General features: G+C 38.2%; 1 protein-coding gene across 3 annotated transcripts in view; it reads left to right on the top strand.

Annotated features, from left to right (window-relative positions):
• The window catches only part of FMN2 (formin 2), a 394,366-nt gene that overhangs the window by 269,809 nt on the left and 102,566 nt on the right, over positions 1 to 21,991 (top strand). The window contains exon 14 of one of the 3 annotated variants that reach the window (XM_031015559.3): positions 5,783 to 5,875. The exons of the other annotated variants lie outside the window; for them this stretch is intronic. Within the exon in view, the coding sequence (XP_030871419.3) occupies positions 5,783 to 5,875 (93 nt within the window). The remainder of the gene's footprint in view (positions 1 to 5,782; positions 5,876 to 21,991) is intronic. 3 annotated transcript variants of the gene reach the window in all.

The following is a 21,991-nucleotide window of genomic DNA, read 5'->3' as shown; positions in this document are numbered from 1 at the left end:
GATATGTTGTGCAACTTGATGTGCTACAGTTAAGAGAAGAATGGTGTCCAGTCTTCTAAATATATTCCTTTTATATAATCACATTGAGCATATTTATATGTGGCATTGTGTATGTACAAAATATATGAGAGTTATGAATGTAGAAACTCTAGAATGTGACATTCTATTTTTACATTTATCCAACAGGCTCTTCCTTCTTAATATAGTGAATAAGTAAAGCAACAATTACCAAGAAATAACTGTGCAGGTTTTATATCACATTGAGCTTTGGAAATTTGGATGTGAGTTTTGGTGGTTTACATCAGTGACCACTGGAGACTTAATATCCCTATTAAGGAAAGCCTTGGCCTTGATTATGGGCATCATTGAAAGCACTTTCTTTCATACAGGGTCTTAGTACTTCCTCTGCATTTCAGACACTTGACACACAGAGGTGAATAGGATAGCCCTTGGCTTCAAGGAATGCAAATTATAATCAGAAACAAAGATACACAAACAAATACATTCAATGAGATAATATAATTAACAGCTTTTTTATTTTTAAAAGAGTTTTCTAACAGCCAGCTTAGCACTTTAAGTTCAACTTCCAGTTGAGGCTGAGATAATTTAAGTAGCTAGCCCAAGATTACAGAGCTAATAGAAGAACTGGACTTGGATCCAGATCCGTTTAACCAGTGCTTTGATTCTATCCTATATCATTCGTACATGTTCTGTAGAAAAGGGAGATGCAAAGTTGAGGGGAGATTGACCCTCTTGTCTTGAGGTAACAGTTGAACCAGACTCTGGGAATGGATAAGTAGAAGTTCAAAACTGGTCATTAAGTGGTGAGAGTATGTCTGGTGGGTGAATAGCATGGGGAAGGGTTGGAGAAATGTGCATAAGCAAGACATTTTGCAGATAAACAAGAAGCTCACTATGACAGGAAGATACAATGAAATTATTTATTCATTCCACAAAGAACTGTTGAGTGCATATTGCCTGTGGGAGATTATTCTAAGTACTGGTAATACAGCAAAGTGAGTAAATGGAGACTGTCTCATAGGAGATGAGAGTAGAGAAGAAATCTATCCTCAAAACAAGCAGACTTGTTCTGTGACTCATTAAATACCTGAACTATCAGTGGTGGACTTTTAAAAACATCTTTTTACTTTGTAATGGCACAAGTATTTGTGTGACTATATCCAGAATATTTTAAAGCAACCTCCAGACATGTCATTCCACAGGGGGTGCACTGTAGAGAGATATTTACTCAGTATACTGTTGGGAATTCTAATATTTTGAGCTGCTTAGTAAGGAAAAAGCTGCCCAGAAGCGATAAGAATGCACATCACTTGAAACACCCAGACATTGGACAGGTGTGTTTCATGACCTTCTAGAAGGAGGACTGTAGATGAGGTGAGGCTGCCAGTAAATGACTTTACAGTTTTTCTAGAGCTGAAATTCTATGTGTTTCCCAGTGTGCACAGGAAATTCTATAAATTAGGGGGAAAAGGTAGAAGAAATAGAAAAAATAGTTTTTGCATGCATTGATGTTACAAATACAGTTCATATGAATGGCCCAAGGACATCGATAAAATTAAGTGAAAATTAATTTAAAATAAGGAAAATTATTATAGCATGCATTTTCTTATCTGTTGAATGTTCTATTGTTTCAACATTAGAGTAAAAATGAAGACCCAGAGGATGGTTGTCACCATGTAGAAGACTTTGTCACAGCCAGTCTGTGATCTTTCTCTACTTCCCCAGCTAATGAAGTCCTCCTTTAAGTCACCAGACCCAGTAGATGATTCTGGAAGTTTCTAGTGTTAGCATGTTCATACAGGATCCTAGACCCCAAGACACTGTATGATGTCATGGGTGTGTATGATGTCATGGATGTGTATGATATCATGGATGTGTATGATGTCATGAATAAAAGGACAGTTATTACTTCTACTTTTTAACTTAAAAATGGAAAATGAAATAATTGTGACCAGTAATGAAAATATTAGCCTTCCTTGCCTCTGGCTTTTAGGTTTTGCAAATCAGTCAAGGTGAGAGATTAGATTTTTTTTTTCCATGCTAGCCTACGTTATTAAACATGAGGCTAATGGGATTTTACTTTCCTCATTGGGATTGAAAAGTCACTACTTGAAGACTGTAATGTAGTAGAAGACAAGCTTGCTGAGGACAGGGGTTTTTTCAGTTCTGTTCGTGGCAGTAATCAGCACCTAGAGCAGTCCCTTGAATCAGTAGATAGTTGATTGATATCTGTGTCATGTGTACATTAGAAACTGCTCAGAGGCCGGTAGTAATCTCAGCAGTTTGGGAGGCCAAAGCAGGTGGATCACCTGAGGTCAGGAGTTCAAGAACACCCTGGCCAATGTGATGAAACCCTCTCTCTACTAAAAATACAAAAATTAACAGGGCGTGGTGGCAGGCGCCTGTAATCCCAGCTACTCGGGAGGCCAAGGCACAAGAATCGCTTGAACCAGGAGATGGAGGTTGCAGTGAGACAAGATCGTGCCACTGCACTCCAGCCTGGGCAACAGAGCAAGACTTTGTCTCAAAAAAAATTAAAAAAAAACCAAACTGCTCAGAGACTTTTGGGAACACTGTGTCACCTGACGCTGCTAGAAATAACCCACTGAAATGATAAGGCTGTTAAATCTCGGCCTCATTTCTTTTAAGTGATGTAACTTGTCTTCCATATATTCAGAATCCTTACATAGTTTTAGGAAACTCTCAAAGTTATGACATGATTTAAGTATATCCTTAATATGCATCTGGAAACATTGTTAAAGAGCAGAATTTCCAGCCAGATGAGGCTGTCATAAATGATACAGCCCACAGGAAGTTGACTACGGATGTCTTGTCATCTGACCCATCCCTTTCTACATTTCTGACAAGCAGTCAGCTACTTTCTGAATAATCCCAGTGACAAAGGGCTCTCACCCCCTCAGAAGGCAGGTTACATCACTGTAGGAGTTCCGTAAACACTAGCCATCCCTGTTACGTAGAACTAACATCTCTCTCTAACTTCTACTCATTCAACTTCCTCCTTCCTTGAGGTCAACACAGAGAATGTCAACACCCGGTCATTCATGAGACCACACTTCAGCTCTTTGAAAACAGCTACTGTATTTTATCTTACACTTCCTTAGGCTGAACTCCACTTGGTCTTATAAAAACAATAGCAGCAATAGCTACTGTTTTTTGTGCATGTACTTAGCCAGCACAAAGTCAGTTTCAGGCATTTTACACTCATTGTGGCTAATCATCACACTAACGTTAGAGAATTCATTAAACTCACTACCATATAATGCAACTAAGATCCAAAAATGTTAGGTAATTAGCCCCAAATCGTAAGGCACATTCAGTGGATGGGTGACCTGGAATTAAAACCCTGTCTGCTAGATTCCAACATCTAGAATGTTATTTCCACTTAAGTAACTATTTATACAGCAACTAACCCATCCAACAGCAATTTATTGCCTAAGTCAGGCACAAATGGAAATAAGATGGATTTCCTTTCAAGTAGCTCAGTCTAGTGGGGCAGAAGACACATAGTTACAAATAACTTTAATATAGTGTGGTAGTTGATATTGAATCCCACCTCCTCAACTTGTGAACTATAGAAATGTGGGCAATCTCTTTGTAGTTCATTTTTTGCTGATGTAAAGTAAGCATATTAATCATCTACTTCAAAGGGTTTTATGAGGATTGAATGGGACAGTACAGGTAACATGCTTAATGTGCTCCCTGGCACATAAAAAGTACTCAGTAAATGACAGCCTTAACTCTGTATGCACAAGATGCCCTGGAATCACCAAAGAAGGACGCCTCATCCTGCTTGGAGACAAGTGGCAGGGAATGGAGAAAAGCAGGCCCTGTGGGGAGGTCAGGGAATGCTGTTCAGGGGCAGTTACATCTGGAGATTAATATTTGCATTGAGTCTGCAGAAGATATCAGGACTAGAGGGAGAAGGATGGTTTAAAAGTTGGCAAGGTCTACATTGTAGCGAGTGCTACAAGTCATGGTGTAGGCTTTGCAATTCTTCCTGTATTCAGGGTGTAGCTGAGAGGGCAGAGGTCACTGAACAGTTTTAGGTTAAGCGGTTGGGTCTCTTCTGGATGGCTTTTTAAGGCTGCGCGGAGGAGCATGGATCTGTGGAAGACGAGATGAGAAGCCAAGGGTAAGAGGTTTTCACAGTAGCCTCAGTAGGAAAAATGAAGGCATTTGTACCAGCGTAGAACAGGAATGGAGAGGATAGGGCCAACTGAAGAATGGAGGCAAAAACAACAGGATGTTGGAATAAAGAGAGGGGGTTGAGAATAAGTCTCCTGTTTTGGCTCAAGTTATGTAGGTCAGGTGGTGGCACCACCAATGAAGGGAGAATAAGGGAGGTGGCAGGTTTAGAGAAGTCTGTGAGGAATTCTGTACTGGTGGAAGTTTCATATGTTGAGTCTGGAGCTATGAAATACATGGGCTATGGATACAGGTTAGAAATTCTCCAGCATCCAGCCTGCAAGAGGCTACCTGGGCACAGGTGAGGGATGAGAAGCAGACGGGCAGAGAGAACCCTGGATCTGCCTACGCTGATCTTAGATTTTACTAAGCCCAAAGTCATCCACATTTGCTGGGAAGGATGTGCACTAATAATACAGCCTTCCTAGATTCCCATGCTTAGATAAACTAATGACCTGGAAGGGAAAAAAGAGGAAACTGTAGCTTTATAAAAGAAAGAAAATATATTAGAAATGCAATGACAAAGTCTCCTGGGAGAAATGGCAACCTTACCTTAAGAACTGTAGTGAGAGGTTTTGGGGATTTTTTTGTTGTTGTCGTCGTTGTTTTTTTTGCATCAAATGTGTTCTATCCAAAGTTTTGTGTTTAAATATGTACTTTTCATTGTTGAATTACTTCCTTACTGGCTCCGGTTTCTTGCTGTCACCAAAATGGCAGACATTTCTTCAGAAATCTCCTTAGAGGTACTTCTTAATATTAACCCAAGTGGAATCTGTAGACTACCTAAGACACTTATGATGCCACAGGCATGAAAAGAGGATAAACTTTGGTGTTAGATCAGGATTTCAGTTATGAATTTGCTGCATATTATCTGTGGACTCTTGGGCAAATTAGTGCCTTATTTGAGCCTTAACTTCCTCAGCTGTAAAAGGAGGTAATAAGTCTACTTTATGGGCTTCATTCTAAGGATTATGTTAAATAATGGATAAAATGCATCTGACATGTAATAGATGCTCTACAATTATTGGATGCTATACTAACATTACCACCCATGTTATTATTTATTATTTTTCAGAAATTTGGTCTTTAGGAATAAACTTTTATTATAAGTCAGTTGATACTGATGATGATGGTGATGATGATATAAAATAGTTACATATTGCTTTACTCTGTGCCGGGCATTATTCTAACACTTCACGTCTCTTCACAGATCTGATCCTTATAACTGCACAGTGAGGCAGGCTCTGCTATCATGCCCATTTTACAGATGAAGAGACTGAGATTTAGAGGTTATATAACATGCCCAACTGATTGGTTTGGGAATAATCAAACTGAGATTATCAATTCTGCATAATTTCTTTTTACAGCCCTCTAAAAGGAAGCCTTGATCATCGGCTTCTCATGTCCGTATTTGGATGTTTCCAAAATGTGTGCAGAACATATGCTGATTAGGGGAGTTAACAGAATTTTCTAACATTAGCTAAGACGTTTTCAAAATTGCCTTAATGCTCCACTAACAGTGTGACACTCTAAATAATGTTCTGTCTAATTTCAGCCTGTGAAGTTGAAGCAGGGAAAGTATACCAGGTCTCCTCAAAAGAGCATATGCAGCCTTTCAAGGAAAACATGGAACAATTTATTATTCAAGGTAAATTCCAAAGAGATGTGTTATGTTTTTCTCCCCTTTCAGCAAAAAAAAAAAAAAAAAAAAGCTACAAGGCATTGTTTAAAAAATACATATTGCTTTAAAAGGGCTTATTTTGACATTACAGAAAAACAGATTAAGTTGAATTATGAGTCACAGAGTTGTAAGAGGCTAGCAATTTGATAAACATGCTATTTTGTGGATAATGCTCATTATTAATGTTTGCTTGCATGACAGTATATACACTAGATATTAGTTAAAATAGCTCATCTTTTAAAAGACATTAACAATTCTGTGCTTTTTGTGATAGAAAATTAGATAGTATTATTTTACATTTTAATTGTACTGATGAGCTCATTTCAACCTGGTATTTATTTGGCTTGTCAAAACATTGTACCCAGGGAACAAACTATATTGATGTTGTTCGGATCTTCACAGCATTATTTGCAGTTTTTTTAATGGGATATGCCAATACCTCTGGATATTCAACACCTGTCTTCCAGGGAGCTTAAAAACATTATAAATATTATCTCATGGACTCTTCCTGCATTTCTAGGAGGTAGGCAGGGATGGAAAAGTTTAGAAGATAATAAAGAAAAAAATTTAACAGGAAAAGCATCTATTAAGTCTTGATGTTTGAAATCACTGAAACTTATAATTATATCAAAGCATTTACTACTCAAAATATTTCAACTTTGGAATGTTCCATCTCTTCTAAAGATCAGATTTGTATCATGCCACGCTCTGGGAAAGTTCTTGCTGTTTCAGGAATTCTCCTAGAGGCTGACATGGCTTGAGACTGAGGCCAAGAACACTCTGAAGATTGGCTCCATACTTTATTTTGTTATAGGTTGTTCAAGTGTCATTAATGATGATTTAACAATGAATTAGTCATACTACAATTTGATTAAATGTTAGGCACAGCTTTTTTAAGATGGGAAAATACTATTTAATCATTTAAGATAATTGTGAAGATTGAAACAGAACTCTGGTGAAATTCATAAATCACGTTGAATGTCATTTTCAAATTCTGAGGTCTTCATAACTTAGAGTGGAAAATCTACTCATTGATTCTTAACCGAAATCATTAGTCCTGTAGTAAATATTAGGGAACACTGTAAACTCATCTCACTCTTAGTAGTGAATAAAAGTGAATCATGCTTTTTCCATCTAGTGGGGTTGTGGAATCAAGAATATGTAGCACATTTTTTAAAAATGTAACAGGAAATAATATAGGTAAAAGCATAGAATATTCATTTTTGTCTTATAAGAAGAAAGGAATCCTTAATCCTAGGATTTATTCAAAAAAGCAATCAAGCAATTTGCTGGATTTCACATCCAAAATGTAAACAAACGTCACTCTTACTCTTGGTCACATTATATGTGATTTATTATATACTATTTTGAATCTGCAATTTATAGACCAGGCATTGAGACTAGTGTTTTCCATACTGAATAGTGAAATTATGTTTTGCAACACATTTGGAATTTAGGAATTGTGCTTTCAAAACACAGATGATCAGCCAAATATGATATCTCTGGTAGTAATGTATAATGATTTGAAAGGCAGTTAGAGGTGTTTAGGATTTGTCTAGTAGTTCCCTGGTAGGAAAGACGGGATTGCGCAGTCATACTAACTGTGTAAGTAAGTATCTCTTCAGATTTTAACAACCTTACAGGTTTTTTTTTTTTTTTGAGACGGAGTCTTGCACTGTTGCTGGGCTGATGTCCAGTGGTGTGATCTCAGCTGGCTGCAACCTCCACCTCCCAGGTTCAAGTGATTCTCCTGCCTCAGCCTCCCGAGTAGCTGCAATTACAGGCACCTGCCACCACGCCTGGCTAATTTTTTCTGTTTTTAGTAGAGATGGGTTTTCACTCTGTTGGCCAGGCTGGTCTTGAACTCCTGAGCTTGTGATCCACCCTCCTCGGCCTCCCAAAGTGCTGGGATTACAGGCGTGGGCCACCGTGCCCAGCCAGGAAGATCTTTTAACCTCCTTATTATGAAACTCAGATATTAACTTTTTTTTAATACTTCTCCATGTTAAATGAAAACAATGTTGTAAGGATGCTGACCTATATACTGTATTCTTAGAAGTAGGAAATGCTTCACCTTTTTGCCATTAAGTTAAACATGATGAGTCTTCATGGCACCTCTTCCACTACTTTCAGTTGCCTTTTTATTTCTTCTTTGCATCTGTTCGAGTTTTCTGTTTCTTTGTTCATTTAAAAATTCTTTTAATGCTTTCAGTATGCCCAGCTATTCTGTTGGGTATGATTTACAGCAGTGAATAAGAAAATGTATGCGTCTTAATGGACCTTACATTCTGCATTACCTGGAAGACAGGTGATAAAAACAACATAAACAACAGAAAATTTTTTGGAAAAAAACCTATGTACATCAAATGTATGTAGATCAAGTGTGTCAACAATATGAAAGAATGAAAGTCTCACTTTGAACATAGTCACTCTCAAAGCTGTTTTCAAGAACATGTAGGGAAACAATGGAGTTCCGAATATGTTTCCTGTTCTAGTCCATTTTCACACTGCTATAAAGAATTGCCTGAGACTGGGTAATTTATAAAGAAAAGATGTTTAATTGACTCACACTTCATCACGTCTGGGGAGGCCTCAGGAAACTTACAATCATGGCAGAAGGCGAAGGGGAAGCAAGGCATCTTCTTTACAAGGTGGCAGGCAGGAGAAGTGCTGAGGGAAGGGGGAAGAGCCCCTTATGAAATCATTAGATCTCGTGAGAACTCACTCCCTATCATAAGAACGGCATGGAGAAACAGCCCCCATGATTCAATTACCTCCACCTCGTCTCTCCCATGACACATGGATTATGGGGATTACAGTTCAAGATGAGATTTGGGTGGGGACACAAAGCCTAGCCATATTATTTCTCTTAAAATACATTTTTAAGGCCAGGCCCAGTGGCTCACTCCCATAATCCCGGCACTTTGGGAGGCTGAGGTGCGCAGGTCACATGAGGCCAGGAGTTCAAGACCAGCCTGAAACCCCATCTCTACTAAAAATAAAAAAGTTAGCCGAGTGTGGTGGTGCACACCTGTAATCCCAGCTACTCAGGAGACTGAGGCATGAGAATCACTTGCACCCGGGAGGCAGAGGTTGCAGTGAGCCGAGATTGTGCCACTGCACTCCAGCCTGGGCAACAGAGCAAGACTCTGTCTCAAAAATTTAAAATGTAAATTTTTAAGAATATAGCCAATTCCTTTGCCCCCATGTTTCTTCTAGTTTATCAGGACATGATTCTAAAATTAAAATGATAAACTAAAGAAAATGCCATCTTAGCACAAATAAATGCCAAATCTTTGCTTGTAATTAGGCTTTCATCAATAATAGTATTCTTACATCAGCCTCTGTGCTTAGATTCATTTATATGGGTATGATTATATTTTTGTATATACAAGCAAGGTCTTTTTTAATGTGCCTCATCCTCAAAATGTAAAATCTCTTGAACAATTCAAGAAGCTATGCCCAACACTGCCCAAATGTCTTTATTGCATTAGTTCCCTCTGTATAATAGAAACATCTCTTATCCCTGTAATTCAGCTATTGTGTGGTCTGTGGTCCACACTCTAAGAGTCTTATGGAATTCGTCTAGCCCTGCAACCCATTCAATTTTCCCTCCCTATCTTCCTAGTTCTACTGAAGCCAAGATTTCATGGTCTATGTTTAAACACCTCCTCACTGGGAACATCTCTCACCTCTGCCCTAAAACAGGCAGATTTAGAGAATTTAGCCCTACTGTCATAAGGCATTCATTGTTTGTAAAGGTGCTAGATATGTACCCTCCTTGAGAGAATTGAGAATATACTCACTCAAAAATTGTTCTGACGGCCACCTGGCTTTATGTTCTTCATAACACTTATCACTGTCTGCAACTGCATCATTTATTTGTCCGTCAATAGTATAAGCTTCATTAAGAAGGCAGTTTTGCTTTGCTTCTTGCTGTACCCCTGTACCTAGAACAATGCACAGTATAGCATACACTATCTTGCTCACCAGGCATACGTCTAGCAACCCTTGTTAAGCTCATCTCTTTGCTTTCTCCATATTTGCACCACAATATTGAGCAGCTGATCATTTTTGTATGCAGGAAGGTCCTTAAAAGGACACTGACTAGTATCACGTTAAATTCATAAACCCACTGACAACTCAGTTTTTTTCCTCAACAATGTTACTAGATTTCCCTTGCAAATTTAGCTTTCTCTATTTCTGAGATTTGTTTATATCATCCCTTCTCAAACCTTCGCAATCTTCCTGTTCCATTTACCAATGACTCTAATGATAACCTCACCTTATACCTCAATGAGAAACAGTTACATGATTATACAGAAGCTCCCACACCTACCCACTATCACATCTGCAAACCAACAGCATCTGAATCTGTATTTTCTGTGCATCTTTCACTACAAGAGAAGGAAAGCCCTGCTCTCATTAAAGGCGGATCTTTACCCACATGCTCTGGACCTGATACTTCTATTTTTATCCAGGAATCCACTCCAAGAGTTACCTCCCCTTCTCTCTCAACTTCAGTTGTACGTTTTCCTTCTGGGCTTGACTCCTTCAACAGCACTCAGATGTACTCTATCTTACAGAGTGTGAAACCATAAGAAGGGTGCTAAATATACACCTGTGGAGAGGACAAGTCTTTTTAGTGACTGTTAATACTTGATTATTAGAGGAATGATTGGGGGGTGAGAGAGTTTACGTATGTTTATTGCGGCACTATTCACAATAGCAAAGACTTGGAACCAACCCAAATGTCCGACAATGATAGACTGGATGAAGAAAATGTGGCACATATACACCATGGAATACTATGCAGCCATAAAAAAGGATGAGTTCATGTTCTTTGTAGGGACATGGATGAAGCTGGAAACCATCATTCTCAGCAAACTATCGCAAGGACAAAAAACCAAACACTGCATGTTCTCACTCATAGGTGGAAATTGAACAATGAGAACACTTGGACACAGGAAGGGGAACATCACACACCAGGGCATGTTGTGGGGTCGGGAGATGGGAGAGGGATAGCATTAGGAGATATACCTTATGTAAATGACAAGTTAATGGGTGCAGCACACCAACATGGGACATGTATACATATGTAACAAACCTGCACGCACATGTACCCTAGAACTTAAAGTATAATAAAAAAATATATATATATATATAAAAGAGAGAGTTTAAAGAAGGAAAAAAACACGACACGAAGACATGGACACAAGCAAATTGGTAGTTGCGTCGTGGGAGGGAGTAGCATGTGATGAGGCTGAACGTGTATTCCTGGCTGAGGGACTTAGGCTTCATCCAGAAGTCTTGGGGAGCAGACGTTGCTCTTGGGGAGCAACAGTTTCCCAATGATCAAGGGATCAGTGGAGGCAGATTGGACTTGGAAGCAGGAGACCACTTATAAGATCGTTATGGTACGCTGGTAAAGAAATGAGAAAGCCTTGGACTAAGGAAGTGGGGATGGTGCTGAAGAGAGAATAGCCGTGATGGTACTGAAGACAGAATAGCTGTGAGGGATAATAATAAGACAGAACCAAATGGACGAGGAGATGATGGATAGGTGTCTAGATTTTAGGTTTGAGTATCTGGGTGAGTGGGGGTACTAATCACTGAGATAGAGAATATGCATAGACGGAAAGATTTGAATGGTTGGCATGGTTACCCATATGTAAACACGCAAGTGGGCATGCCCAGTGGACAGGTGGGTATATGAGCTGGACTTGGCATAGAGATCTGAGATTGAGGATTGGACATCATAAGCAAGGTGATTCTTGCATGGATGTGGTCACCTAGGAGGTTAAGAAAAAATAGATCCAGGGATAGTATTCTAGAGGAGAATAGCATTTTTAGGATGGACAGAGGAAAACCAGGTGTTAGTAGTCAGGTAAATAGGAAGAAAATTGGCAGATGAGTTTGTTACGGAAGCCAGAATTGGGAAGAGTTTCAGAAAAGGGCAAATGAGAATACTCATAGCAGCACATGTTCAAATAGACTGAGTAAATGAGGACTGAACAACATCTAGGCTTGTAGATATGAAGGTGGAGGTCAGTGGACGGAACATGTTTCTTGGATTGGCATAAGCAGACGCTGATTTTCTGAGCTTTTAACATAGAAGTGAAGAACTAGCGTGCACAGCTCTTATTGCGGGACAACTGTAACGGATGCATATGTGTTGGACTGAACTCTTTAATCAGAGTTACTATAACTTAGCTTATCTCTATTTTCTGTCACATATGTGACAAGAAACCATATGTGACATAGGATTTTTCTGTCGCAAAACCAACATATGTGATGGTTTTGTTCTTGTGCATGTGAGATGAAGACAACTAATTCTTAATCTCCAGATGGTCATTCAGCATTTATTTGCAATTTGGTGTTAAATTTTCTATTTTTTTAATAGCAGAAAATGTGGGATATAGAAAGATGAGATAAATGTGATCACTGGGGACTCAACGTTTTCCTAATATATCTCTCAGAACTCAGTACACTCCTTCCTTTTTTCTCTCTCTTTATTTTTGAATCTAATTTGTATTTTGGACAAAGTATACACACAAAAAACATATTATCGCTGAACTGTAAAGAACCCTAGATGGAATGATGACCTTTATATATGGATCTGCTCATGTTGAAGTCACTGGGAGAGAAATACAAGCCTGGTTCTCCTTTGTTGGCCTTCAGTGCTCCCTTAGTCATATGGTACATTTTGATAAGTGTATATTTTAAAACTTAAGCTCAACTGTTTTTTGGATGAATGGCAATTTCTTTAAAAAAAGGAGTGGGGGTTCTCTCCATGCTTTTATGTAAAGTCCCTACCGTGATTTTATAAATCAAAAATAGCTAATGGGATTTTTCACTGACCTTGCTCTTCATACTTCTACCCCCTCCCCGCTTTTCCTAAACATTTCTTCTTTAAGCATAGTAAATTGTGGCTGAACTAGGGGAATAGAACCAAAATGAAAATGCATAAATCTGTAATCACATGCTTATAATTAAAAGAATGTTGAAACCCCAGCTCTTAAATATACAGTCTGTAGTATTGGTAATGCTATACTTGAGAACAAAGAGATGCTGAAAGCAGTGGCTGTTGACTGTGCCAAAGACTGAAGAGCCTAGTAGAAGAGAATATCTTTCTCAGAAAGGAATATTCTCTATGCAGGGTGAGCATGTTTCATGTTGTACTTCTGTGTTTTTCTGAAAATATGATAAAGACACTTTTTCCAGTAATGAAAACAGGTATGTTTGATTTTCTGGTGTAATCTCCCTTCATTGACCATTTAATGTTGAAAAAGAAGCAAATTGTCTTTTAAGCAAACCGCTTTTTACCATTATGAATTTGGTGTGATTTGTTGTAGATTTTTAAATTTTAATGAATTTGGTGTGATTTTCTGTAGATTTTTAAATTTCCCTTTTGGAGAGAAAAACCAAAACACTTGCCCTGCTGGTAAATCATGGGACTTTGTCCAAGCCCTTGTTGGCCCCTCCCAGTTTTAAGCTTGAATGAGGGCAGGTCTCTGGGACCCTGCCCCTTGCAGCAGGAGCATCTTGTCTCGTGTGCATGCGTGTGCGTGCATGTGCAAATGTTCCCTGAGACCCAGGACAGAGGCTGCATCCTAAGGGCTGGTTTTACCCTCTTTTCATTCTGTATGTCCTCCCCCACCTGCCTGTGAAGCTCTCAAGGTCCTGCCAGCTCTACACGTCCCCAACTCTTTTTCTCCCCTCCCTTTATACTAGGCGTTCAGAACTTCCAGCCAGAAGCCACTGCCCTTGTACTACCTTGTCCCCAACCCCTTTGTCCCCTCTGCCCCCAGCCTGCCTCCTGCCTGATGGCTCAGGTTGTCCCGATGCTGGTCGTGCTGGCTCAGGCTGCAGGAGCAAGCCTGGGAGACTTCCCTGCCTCTGCCACTTTGTGTGGGTAATTGTGCTTTAGGGGAAAGTGGGGGGTTCAGTAAATTTCTGGTGCACTAGTGGGAAAAAAAAGGTCATAGGATAACAATTATTAAACCTTAATACTATTTCTGCTGTGCTGAAGAATGAAGCAAAGCCATTTATACTCCAGGCAATTTTGCTTTCATGACTCTTTAGGTCAGTCTGAGCAGCCATTATTATCCTCATTTTATGATGAGGAAACAAATTCTCAGAGGGCTCATTGCTTGACTGAAATACAATAGATGGCAAAGTCAGGCTGGAACCAAGATCTTTTAAAGGAGACTGGAGCAGTATTTTAATTTAAAAATCATTGTAATATAGTAAGGGACCCAGATAGGGCCGTTTTGTGGTGTCAGGTGGTAGAAACCATAAATACAGATGAAATCCCATGTAAGATAATCAATTAAACTCAAAAGTCACCAATAACTGGACTGCAAAATGAATACGCTTTTGTATTAGTGCAACATTCATGCGGACACCGTGAACCAGACGGACAAAACTCTTTCCTCTCTTGTGGTGACAAATGATGATTCCATTTTAAAGGTACCTTTCTTGCCACTCTTAACACTTGAGAAGCATGAATTTGAAGTGATTCTTCTGGAAACAAAAATAGTTTATATCACCACTTCTCTCTGAGGGTTAGATTTCCAGCAGCCACAATCATTCATTCTACAACCGTAGATGAGACTTGATCAAAGAGCCTCTGAGGAGTGACAGGGAATCGATTCCATATGGGAGTCCCTAACCACCGCCTCCTGCATATTTCCAGTCGGATGCTCCCACTGGCACCTCACACTAAATATCTCCATAATGTGTTCCATGCTGTGGTGCGTCGCAGACTCCCAATAAACATTTACTTCACAGATGAATGAATGAAGGAATGACTGTCAATTCAACACAAGCATCTCAGTTCTTCTGCTCCGCTTGTGTTCTCTAACATTGTAAGTAGTGCTACCACCCATGTGATTGTCTAAGACAGAAAGCTTGGCCTCATTCTTCATTTCTCTATGAATGAGTGCTAGGAATGTTTAAATAATGCATGTATCTATTATAAAATACAGGACCATAATGGAATGTAAGTCTTCTCACTATTACTGTTCTCTACTTTAACCAATGTTATATTTCATTTCTAGCCTTCCAGAGATAATTTGCATGGATAAGCATGTATGTGCATATATAGATATATATATACACATATACATACATACATGTGCATATATATACATACATATTTGTGTGTATATATATATACACACGTGCACACATATATATACACACACACACATTTGTATTTATATAGTTTTTACTAGTGGTTACATGCTCTATATGTCTTTCTGCCTTTTGCCTTTTCATTTCCATTATGAAATATTTTATATTTCTTTGTTTTATATTTTCTGTATAGAGATGACTATATGCATGTGTATATGTTTTAGATACACACATACATGCAACATAAAATTTTGTACTATATTCATTTTGTTGAACACAAAAATAAAACATTTTATTATTCTTACACTATTTATGTGAGACAGGCAATTCTCCTCATTTTCTATAGTTAGGTTTTATAGAGTCACTGTGAACACTGAATTAGTGAATATGGAACCATTCTTCTATGGGGAAATAAAAGTTTAGGTGCCTGCAAGCCTGTGGTCATATTCTTGTCAACTAATTCACTCATAACTTTGTCTTATGTGTGTTTATGTTTAATGACACCTTATCTAATAATATATATTGTTCATTCATTAATGTTGAACTCATTGCTAGCAACACTGTTACTCATGCCTTAATGAACTTTACTTAACACATGTATTTTCTCCATAAGGTACATCACAGCCATCTTGCACATAGGAACACTAGCTAACAACTGAGCACTCTGCTTGGGGGCCATTTAAAACAGTGAAATTACCAAAAATCCTATAAAGATGTGGAAAATGTGGCACAAAATAGATGGTGACAAGGACACTTTTCACGGTGTAAGAGCTGAAACAAGAAGGCAGAGTGTTACCTTGCAAAACCTCAGCTGGAAACATGCTAATTTATGTAACAAAAATAAGGTTATATTATAGATCTATATGCATATCTTATAACCTAAATGAGGTATAAAGATTTATCCCAATAGCCATATACACCCAGCTCACAGAATAGAACATGATCAATACCGGTCAGTCAGCTCTTCCATTTATCTTTCTCCAGTCTTATACCTGTGTCCCCTTCAGAGACAACCACTATCCTGAATTTTCTATTTATCATTCCGATGTTTATTCTTTATAGTTTTGCCAAAAATGTAAATCATAACCAACGTATTGTTTACAATTTTAGGAACTTTGTGTGACTGGAAATACAAGCATACCCTGCTGCAACTTAGTTTTTTCTCCACTGAACGTGGTTTTTGAAATTCTTTCATGTTTTTGCATGTGGTTCTATTTCATTAATTTTTATTCTATTGTAGGACTATAATAGCACAGATTGTCTATCCTATTTTATCGTTGTTTTTTTTAATTTGAGATGGAGTTTCGCTCTTGTTGCCCAGGTTGGAGTACAATGGCACGATCTTGGCTCACCGCAACCTCCGCCTCTGTTTAAAGCGATTCTTCTGCCTCAGCCTTCCAAGTTCAGCCTTCCAAGTAGCTGGGATTACAGGCATGAGCCACCACACCTGGCTAATTTTGCATTTTTAGTAGAGGGGGGGTTTCTCCACGTTGGTCAGGCTGGTCTCAAACTCCCCACCTTAAGTGATCTGCCCGCCTCGACTTCCCAAAGTGCTGGGATTACAGGCGTGAGCCACCGCGCCCGGCCCTCTATCCCCTTTTTATTGATTATGGACAATACTTATATGAACATTTGTGTTCACAATTCCTGATCCACATCCATACTCCCTTTTTGTGTTGCAAACCTAGGAGATTTGCTGAGGCATGGGACAAGTGAATCTTCTGCCTCGGAGGTAAAGTCAAAGTGTTTTTAAAAATGATTAGTTCTCATCTGCACTTCTATCGGCAGAGTTCCAATTGTGTTAAATCCTTACCAGCACCGAGTTCTTTGATTTTATTTTTTTTAGTTGTTTTTGACCCAATTGACTCTTTAAAGTCGTATTTCGTTGAGGTTTTCACTTGCATTTTCCTGATTATTTTTGAGAAATCATGTGTTTTCACACATTTATAGTTGTTTCCTTTTCTCTGTAATGCCTTTGTGAGTCTTTTGGCTGTTTTTTAATGACTTGTCTTTTACTTACTGAGTTATTAGGACATCTTTATATATTGAGGACATTAAAATGTGGTCAGATAAATTTTCCCGAGCCCTGCTCCCACTTTGGAGCTTGTCTTTTCATTTTTCTTTTGCTGACTATTGATTTTAAAAGTTCTTTACTTCTATGTAGTGATATCTATCAACCTTTTTCTTGATGGTGCATAATTTTTTTGCCTTATTTAAGAAATCCGGCGGGGGGCAGTGGCTCATGCCTGTAATCCCAGCACTTTGGGAAGCCAAGGTGGGCGGATCACGAGGTCAGGAGATCGAGACCATCCTGGCTAACACGGTGAAACCCCATCTCTACTAAAAATATAAAAAATAAGCCGGGAGTGGTGGTGGGCTCCTGTAGTCCCAGCTACTTGGGAGGCTGAGGCAAAAGAATGGCGTGAACCTGGGAGGCAGAGGTTGCAGTGAGCTGAGATCATGCCACTGCACTCTAGCCTGGGTGACAGAGCGAGACTCAGTCTCAAAAAAAAAAAAAAAAAGAAATCCTTCCCTTCTCTAAGTTGGTAAAGATAATGTCCTTTATTTTCCCCAAGAAAATTTTATAGTTTTGCTTTCACATTTAATCCTTCAGTCTATTTGAAATTCATTTTTATCTATGATCTGCAATAGGAATCACATTGAATTTTATGTCATATGGATAATGCTGTTTTAGTTGTTTAGTGCCATGTAAGGAATAAGCCGTTTTCTCTCTAATATGCTGTACCATTTCTATCATGTAGGAACTTTCCATATATGTATGAGGCTTTCTTGGGTTTTCTCTATACTATTCCATTAGCCTATTTCCATTATTTATCCTTATAACAAAACCTGTTACTATTCTATTTACTGTAGACTTCTAATAAGTCTTGAAATGTGAAAAGGCTAGATTCCTACCTTCTTTAGATTTATGCCTCCTCTTGGTAGTTTATTCTGCTATATAATTTAAGAATTAAGTTGTTAAGTTCCACCAAAACAAAACTATTAGGATTCTGACACAATTACATAGGCTATAGATCAGACTGGGTAGAACTGACATCTTTATGATATCAAGGCTTTCTATCTATGAACATGGTACAGACTAGTGTTTATTTATGTTTCCTTTAATATCTGCCCAAAAAGTTTAAAATTTCACTAAGATTTCCATATGTTTTTGTAGAAATATTTCTAAAGACCTCATTTTTGTTTGTATTTTGTAAACTGTATTTACTCTATTTTGAAGATATGTAAAATTCAAATAGCTTACATCTTACAAACTTGTTAGACCCTCTTATTAATTTAACAATTTGAGATATTTAAAAAATTTCTCTGGCGATATCACTGCGAATAATGACAGTTTTATGTATGTATGTATTTATTTGCTATGTAATTTCTTTTTTCTTCCTTTTTTCTGGTCATTTTGCACTGTGTTGTACCTTCAGTATAATATGGACAGAAAGAGTAGAAATGTCATTTCACAAAGGGGCATAATTAGAGGAATACAAATAAATATTTTGGCCATCTCTGTAAACAAATTAACACAAATTGATTGGAGGTTTTCATATCATTTAATTTTCCCCTCTACTACTTTTCAAGTGATATTCTGTATCTTTATTCTTTTAGTGCCTATCTTGGATATATTGACACAGTTCTTTTTATTGCGTATATTTAAAGTGTACAACACAATGTTTATATATATATATATATATATATATATATATATATATAAACACAGAGTAAAATGATTCGTCAAGCAAATTAACATATTTTATCATTTCACATAGGTACCGTGTGTGCACGCGCACACACCCTGTGTACTGCTGAATAGATCTCTGGACATATTTATGCTACATAGCTGCGATTTTGTACACTTTCACCTCCATCTCCCCACTTCCCTCCACCTCCTGCCCTTTCTACTCTCTGTTTCTAGGCATGCAAGTTTTTTGGTTTTGTTTTTAGTTGAGATTTCGCATATAAGTGAGATCAAGCAATATTTTTCTGTTAACACAATTATTTAGCAAAGTCTAAAGTTGCTGTTTTTACTTCCCTCTAAACAAATTCTTAGCATGTTTTAATGCTAATCTTACCATTTGAATGCCATTCCTTTCCAGTGTTTTAGTTTCATTTTATATTGTCTGTTACCCCTAAAATATAGAATTATTATTTTATGTATTCATTTTTGGTTTACATTTAACCAATACCATTGTCTTGGCTCACTATTCCTTCATATTATGCCGCCTTCTAAGATTGTTTTTCTTCTTTCTCAAGTACACCCTTGAAAAGTTGCTTTGGTGTGAACTCCGGATTGTAAATTCTGTTTTTGTCTGTGTGAACATATCTTTATATCAAGCCTGTTTTTTTAGCAATAGATTTGCTAATTATAAAATTCTGGGTTCAAAGTAAATTCCTTTCAGCCGCCTGGAGGCCTCTGCTTTCTCTATTCCCTTGTTGCATTGACAACTCTACTCGGGTCCAATTTTTGCTTCTTTGTTTCTAATCTAAATTTTCCCTCAGGATCTTTTATGTTTTTCTGTTTCTCCATATGTTTGTTTTGGCTAATCATCAGGAGGCACTACCAACCCAAACTATTTTAAAATAAATCCTTGCCTTGCATGTTAGGATCACACATTGGGCGTTTGGGGCCTAATGCAGTGTGGTTGCCCATGATGGGTAAGGGATTCCTATGTGAGAGAGTTTCCCCTTCCCCCAGAGCTACTGGTGAGGTGGATGCATTTCCTTAATGCCTGATTTAGTGGGGTGATTCTTTTCAATTTCTTCTTTTAAGATGTCTCTGTGGTTATGTAGGACGATTTGAGGCCTGTTCAAAATTTTCCCATATGGCCTTAAAAACTAAAGTTCTAGGTTGCTAGGTTTAGCGATGTCCCGAGGAAGTTCTGGCTTACACCTCTTTGGAATCCTGCTCCTGTTTGTTTTTATGGCCTCAGAGAATTTTCCTTATTTTCTATCCAACTCAGCCATGCATTCAATAATACTTCACCCCAGCTTTTTTGTGTTCTTTGTTCTGAAACTTTTTGATATCTATAGTATTGTGAAATTAGAAGTCTATCTTGTTTTTTTCAGTGAAAATATATTTAAATAATTTTACATTAGTACGTTCTTCTTAATGACTTCATAGTATTTCACTATAAAAATGCACCCAAACTTACTTGCTCATTTCTCTACTTACCCACCTTTTTTCTAAAACATTGTTTTCAAAAGCAAAAGATTATGGTAAAAACATGTGTGTATGTCTCACAATTCACATTTGGTACTGTACAGCCCGAAACGTTGAGCTGCTGGGTCAAAAGCAGTATTAGCCTTATTCTTGATGCCTCCTTTTATCCCATGCCCTTGCCATCCTTGCTTTCCTTACCTCATCGTTGTTAAGTCCTATGGCTTTACTCACGTGTCCACTCCACTCTAATCCCATTGCATCAACCTATCTCAGACCCAAATTATCCTTTTTTTTCCTTAGGCTGACCGTTTCCTAACAGGTCTCACTTTTCCTCATCACTGCCATTCTGTTACCGTATAATCACCAATAACCTGATAGTAACCTTCATTCTTCTGGAAAAGATTGAATAATGTTAGTATAATAAATTATTAAAGTGTGCGACTACTCATTAAAATTTATGTTTAAAATATAGAGCCAATATATTTTAAACTATGTAAAATATCAAAAATGTGTGTTTATTTATTTTTGGGAGAAGGAGTCTTGCTCTATTGCCCAGGCTGGAATACAGTGGCAGGATCTCAACTCACTGCAACCTCCGCCTCCTGGGTTCAAGCGATTCTCCTGCCTCAGCCTCCTGAGTAGCTGGGATTACAGGCACATGCCACCATGCCCAGCTAATTTTTTTTTTGTTTTTTGTTTTTTGGTTTTTTTTGGTAGAGACGAGGTTTTACCATATTGGCCAAGCTGGTCTTGAACTCCTGGCCTCAAGTGATACTTCCACCTTGGCCTCCCAAAGTGTTGAGATTACAGTCATGAGCCACTGCGCCTGACCTGAAATGTATTTTTAAAATATACCTTATGTGCCCTTCATGTTAGATAATACAAAATTAATTGCATATTTTTTCATGGTTAAGTCTAAGCTTTCCTTCCTTAGGTTCTGGGTACTTGGATATGCTCTGCCATGAAGAAGAATCCTGACCAAATGGTTGTGTTCTTGTAGCTGAACCTCAATTACATTCTTTAGTGACTGACGTGAATCTTCCAGTTTTTTTGAAGAAAAGTCAGCCAGAAACTGAGTTCAAGACTAGCACTTTTAAAATTTTAAACCTTTTTTGTTAAAGCAATTCTGGTATAATAAAACCCAAGGGTCCATTTGTATAGTTACCTAAGAAATACCAACGTGTTGATTCAGAAGTAAATAGTCATAACATATTAAATTGCACCATTTAAAATTATGATATTTTCTGGTTAATGTCTAAAATCTGCCAGTTTATTAATTTTCTGCTTGACACATGTTCTAACTACATGTTACTTGGGCATTTGGATCATTAGGGAAAAAGAGTTGAGTGTGTTTGTTGTAGGTTGTCTATGGTTTCCTAAGTCTACTCTGAAGATAAGCAACACTTGTGAGACAGATGTGTCACACAGTGGAGGGCTTTGGTGTAATTACCGCTCTCTGTTGTGCAGGAATAAAATCTAAGTGAAGCACTGCTAAACCATGTTAACTTATGAGAAGGGTCAGCTGGGCGTGGTGGCTCATGCCTGTAATCCCAGCATTTTGGGAGGCCGAGACGGGTGGATCGCCTGAGGTCAGGAGTTTGAGACCAGCCTGGTCAACATGGTGAAACCCCGTCTGTATTAAAAATACAAAAATTAGCTGGGCATGGTGGTAGGCACCTGTAATCCCAGCTACTTGGGAGGCTGAGGTAGAAGAATTGCTTGAACCTGGGAGGCAGAGGTTTCAGTAAGCTGAGATCACGCCATTGCACTCT

The sequence above is a fragment of the Gorilla gorilla genome, chromosome 1 (assembly GCF_029281585.2).
Source record: "Gorilla gorilla gorilla isolate KB3781 chromosome 1, NHGRI_mGorGor1-v2.1_pri, whole genome shotgun sequence".
NCBI lineage: Eukaryota > Metazoa > Chordata > Mammalia > Primates > Hominidae > Gorilla > Gorilla gorilla.
The sequence above is the reverse complement of the archived record's forward strand: the minus strand, read 5'-3'. Positions and strand labels throughout refer to the sequence as shown.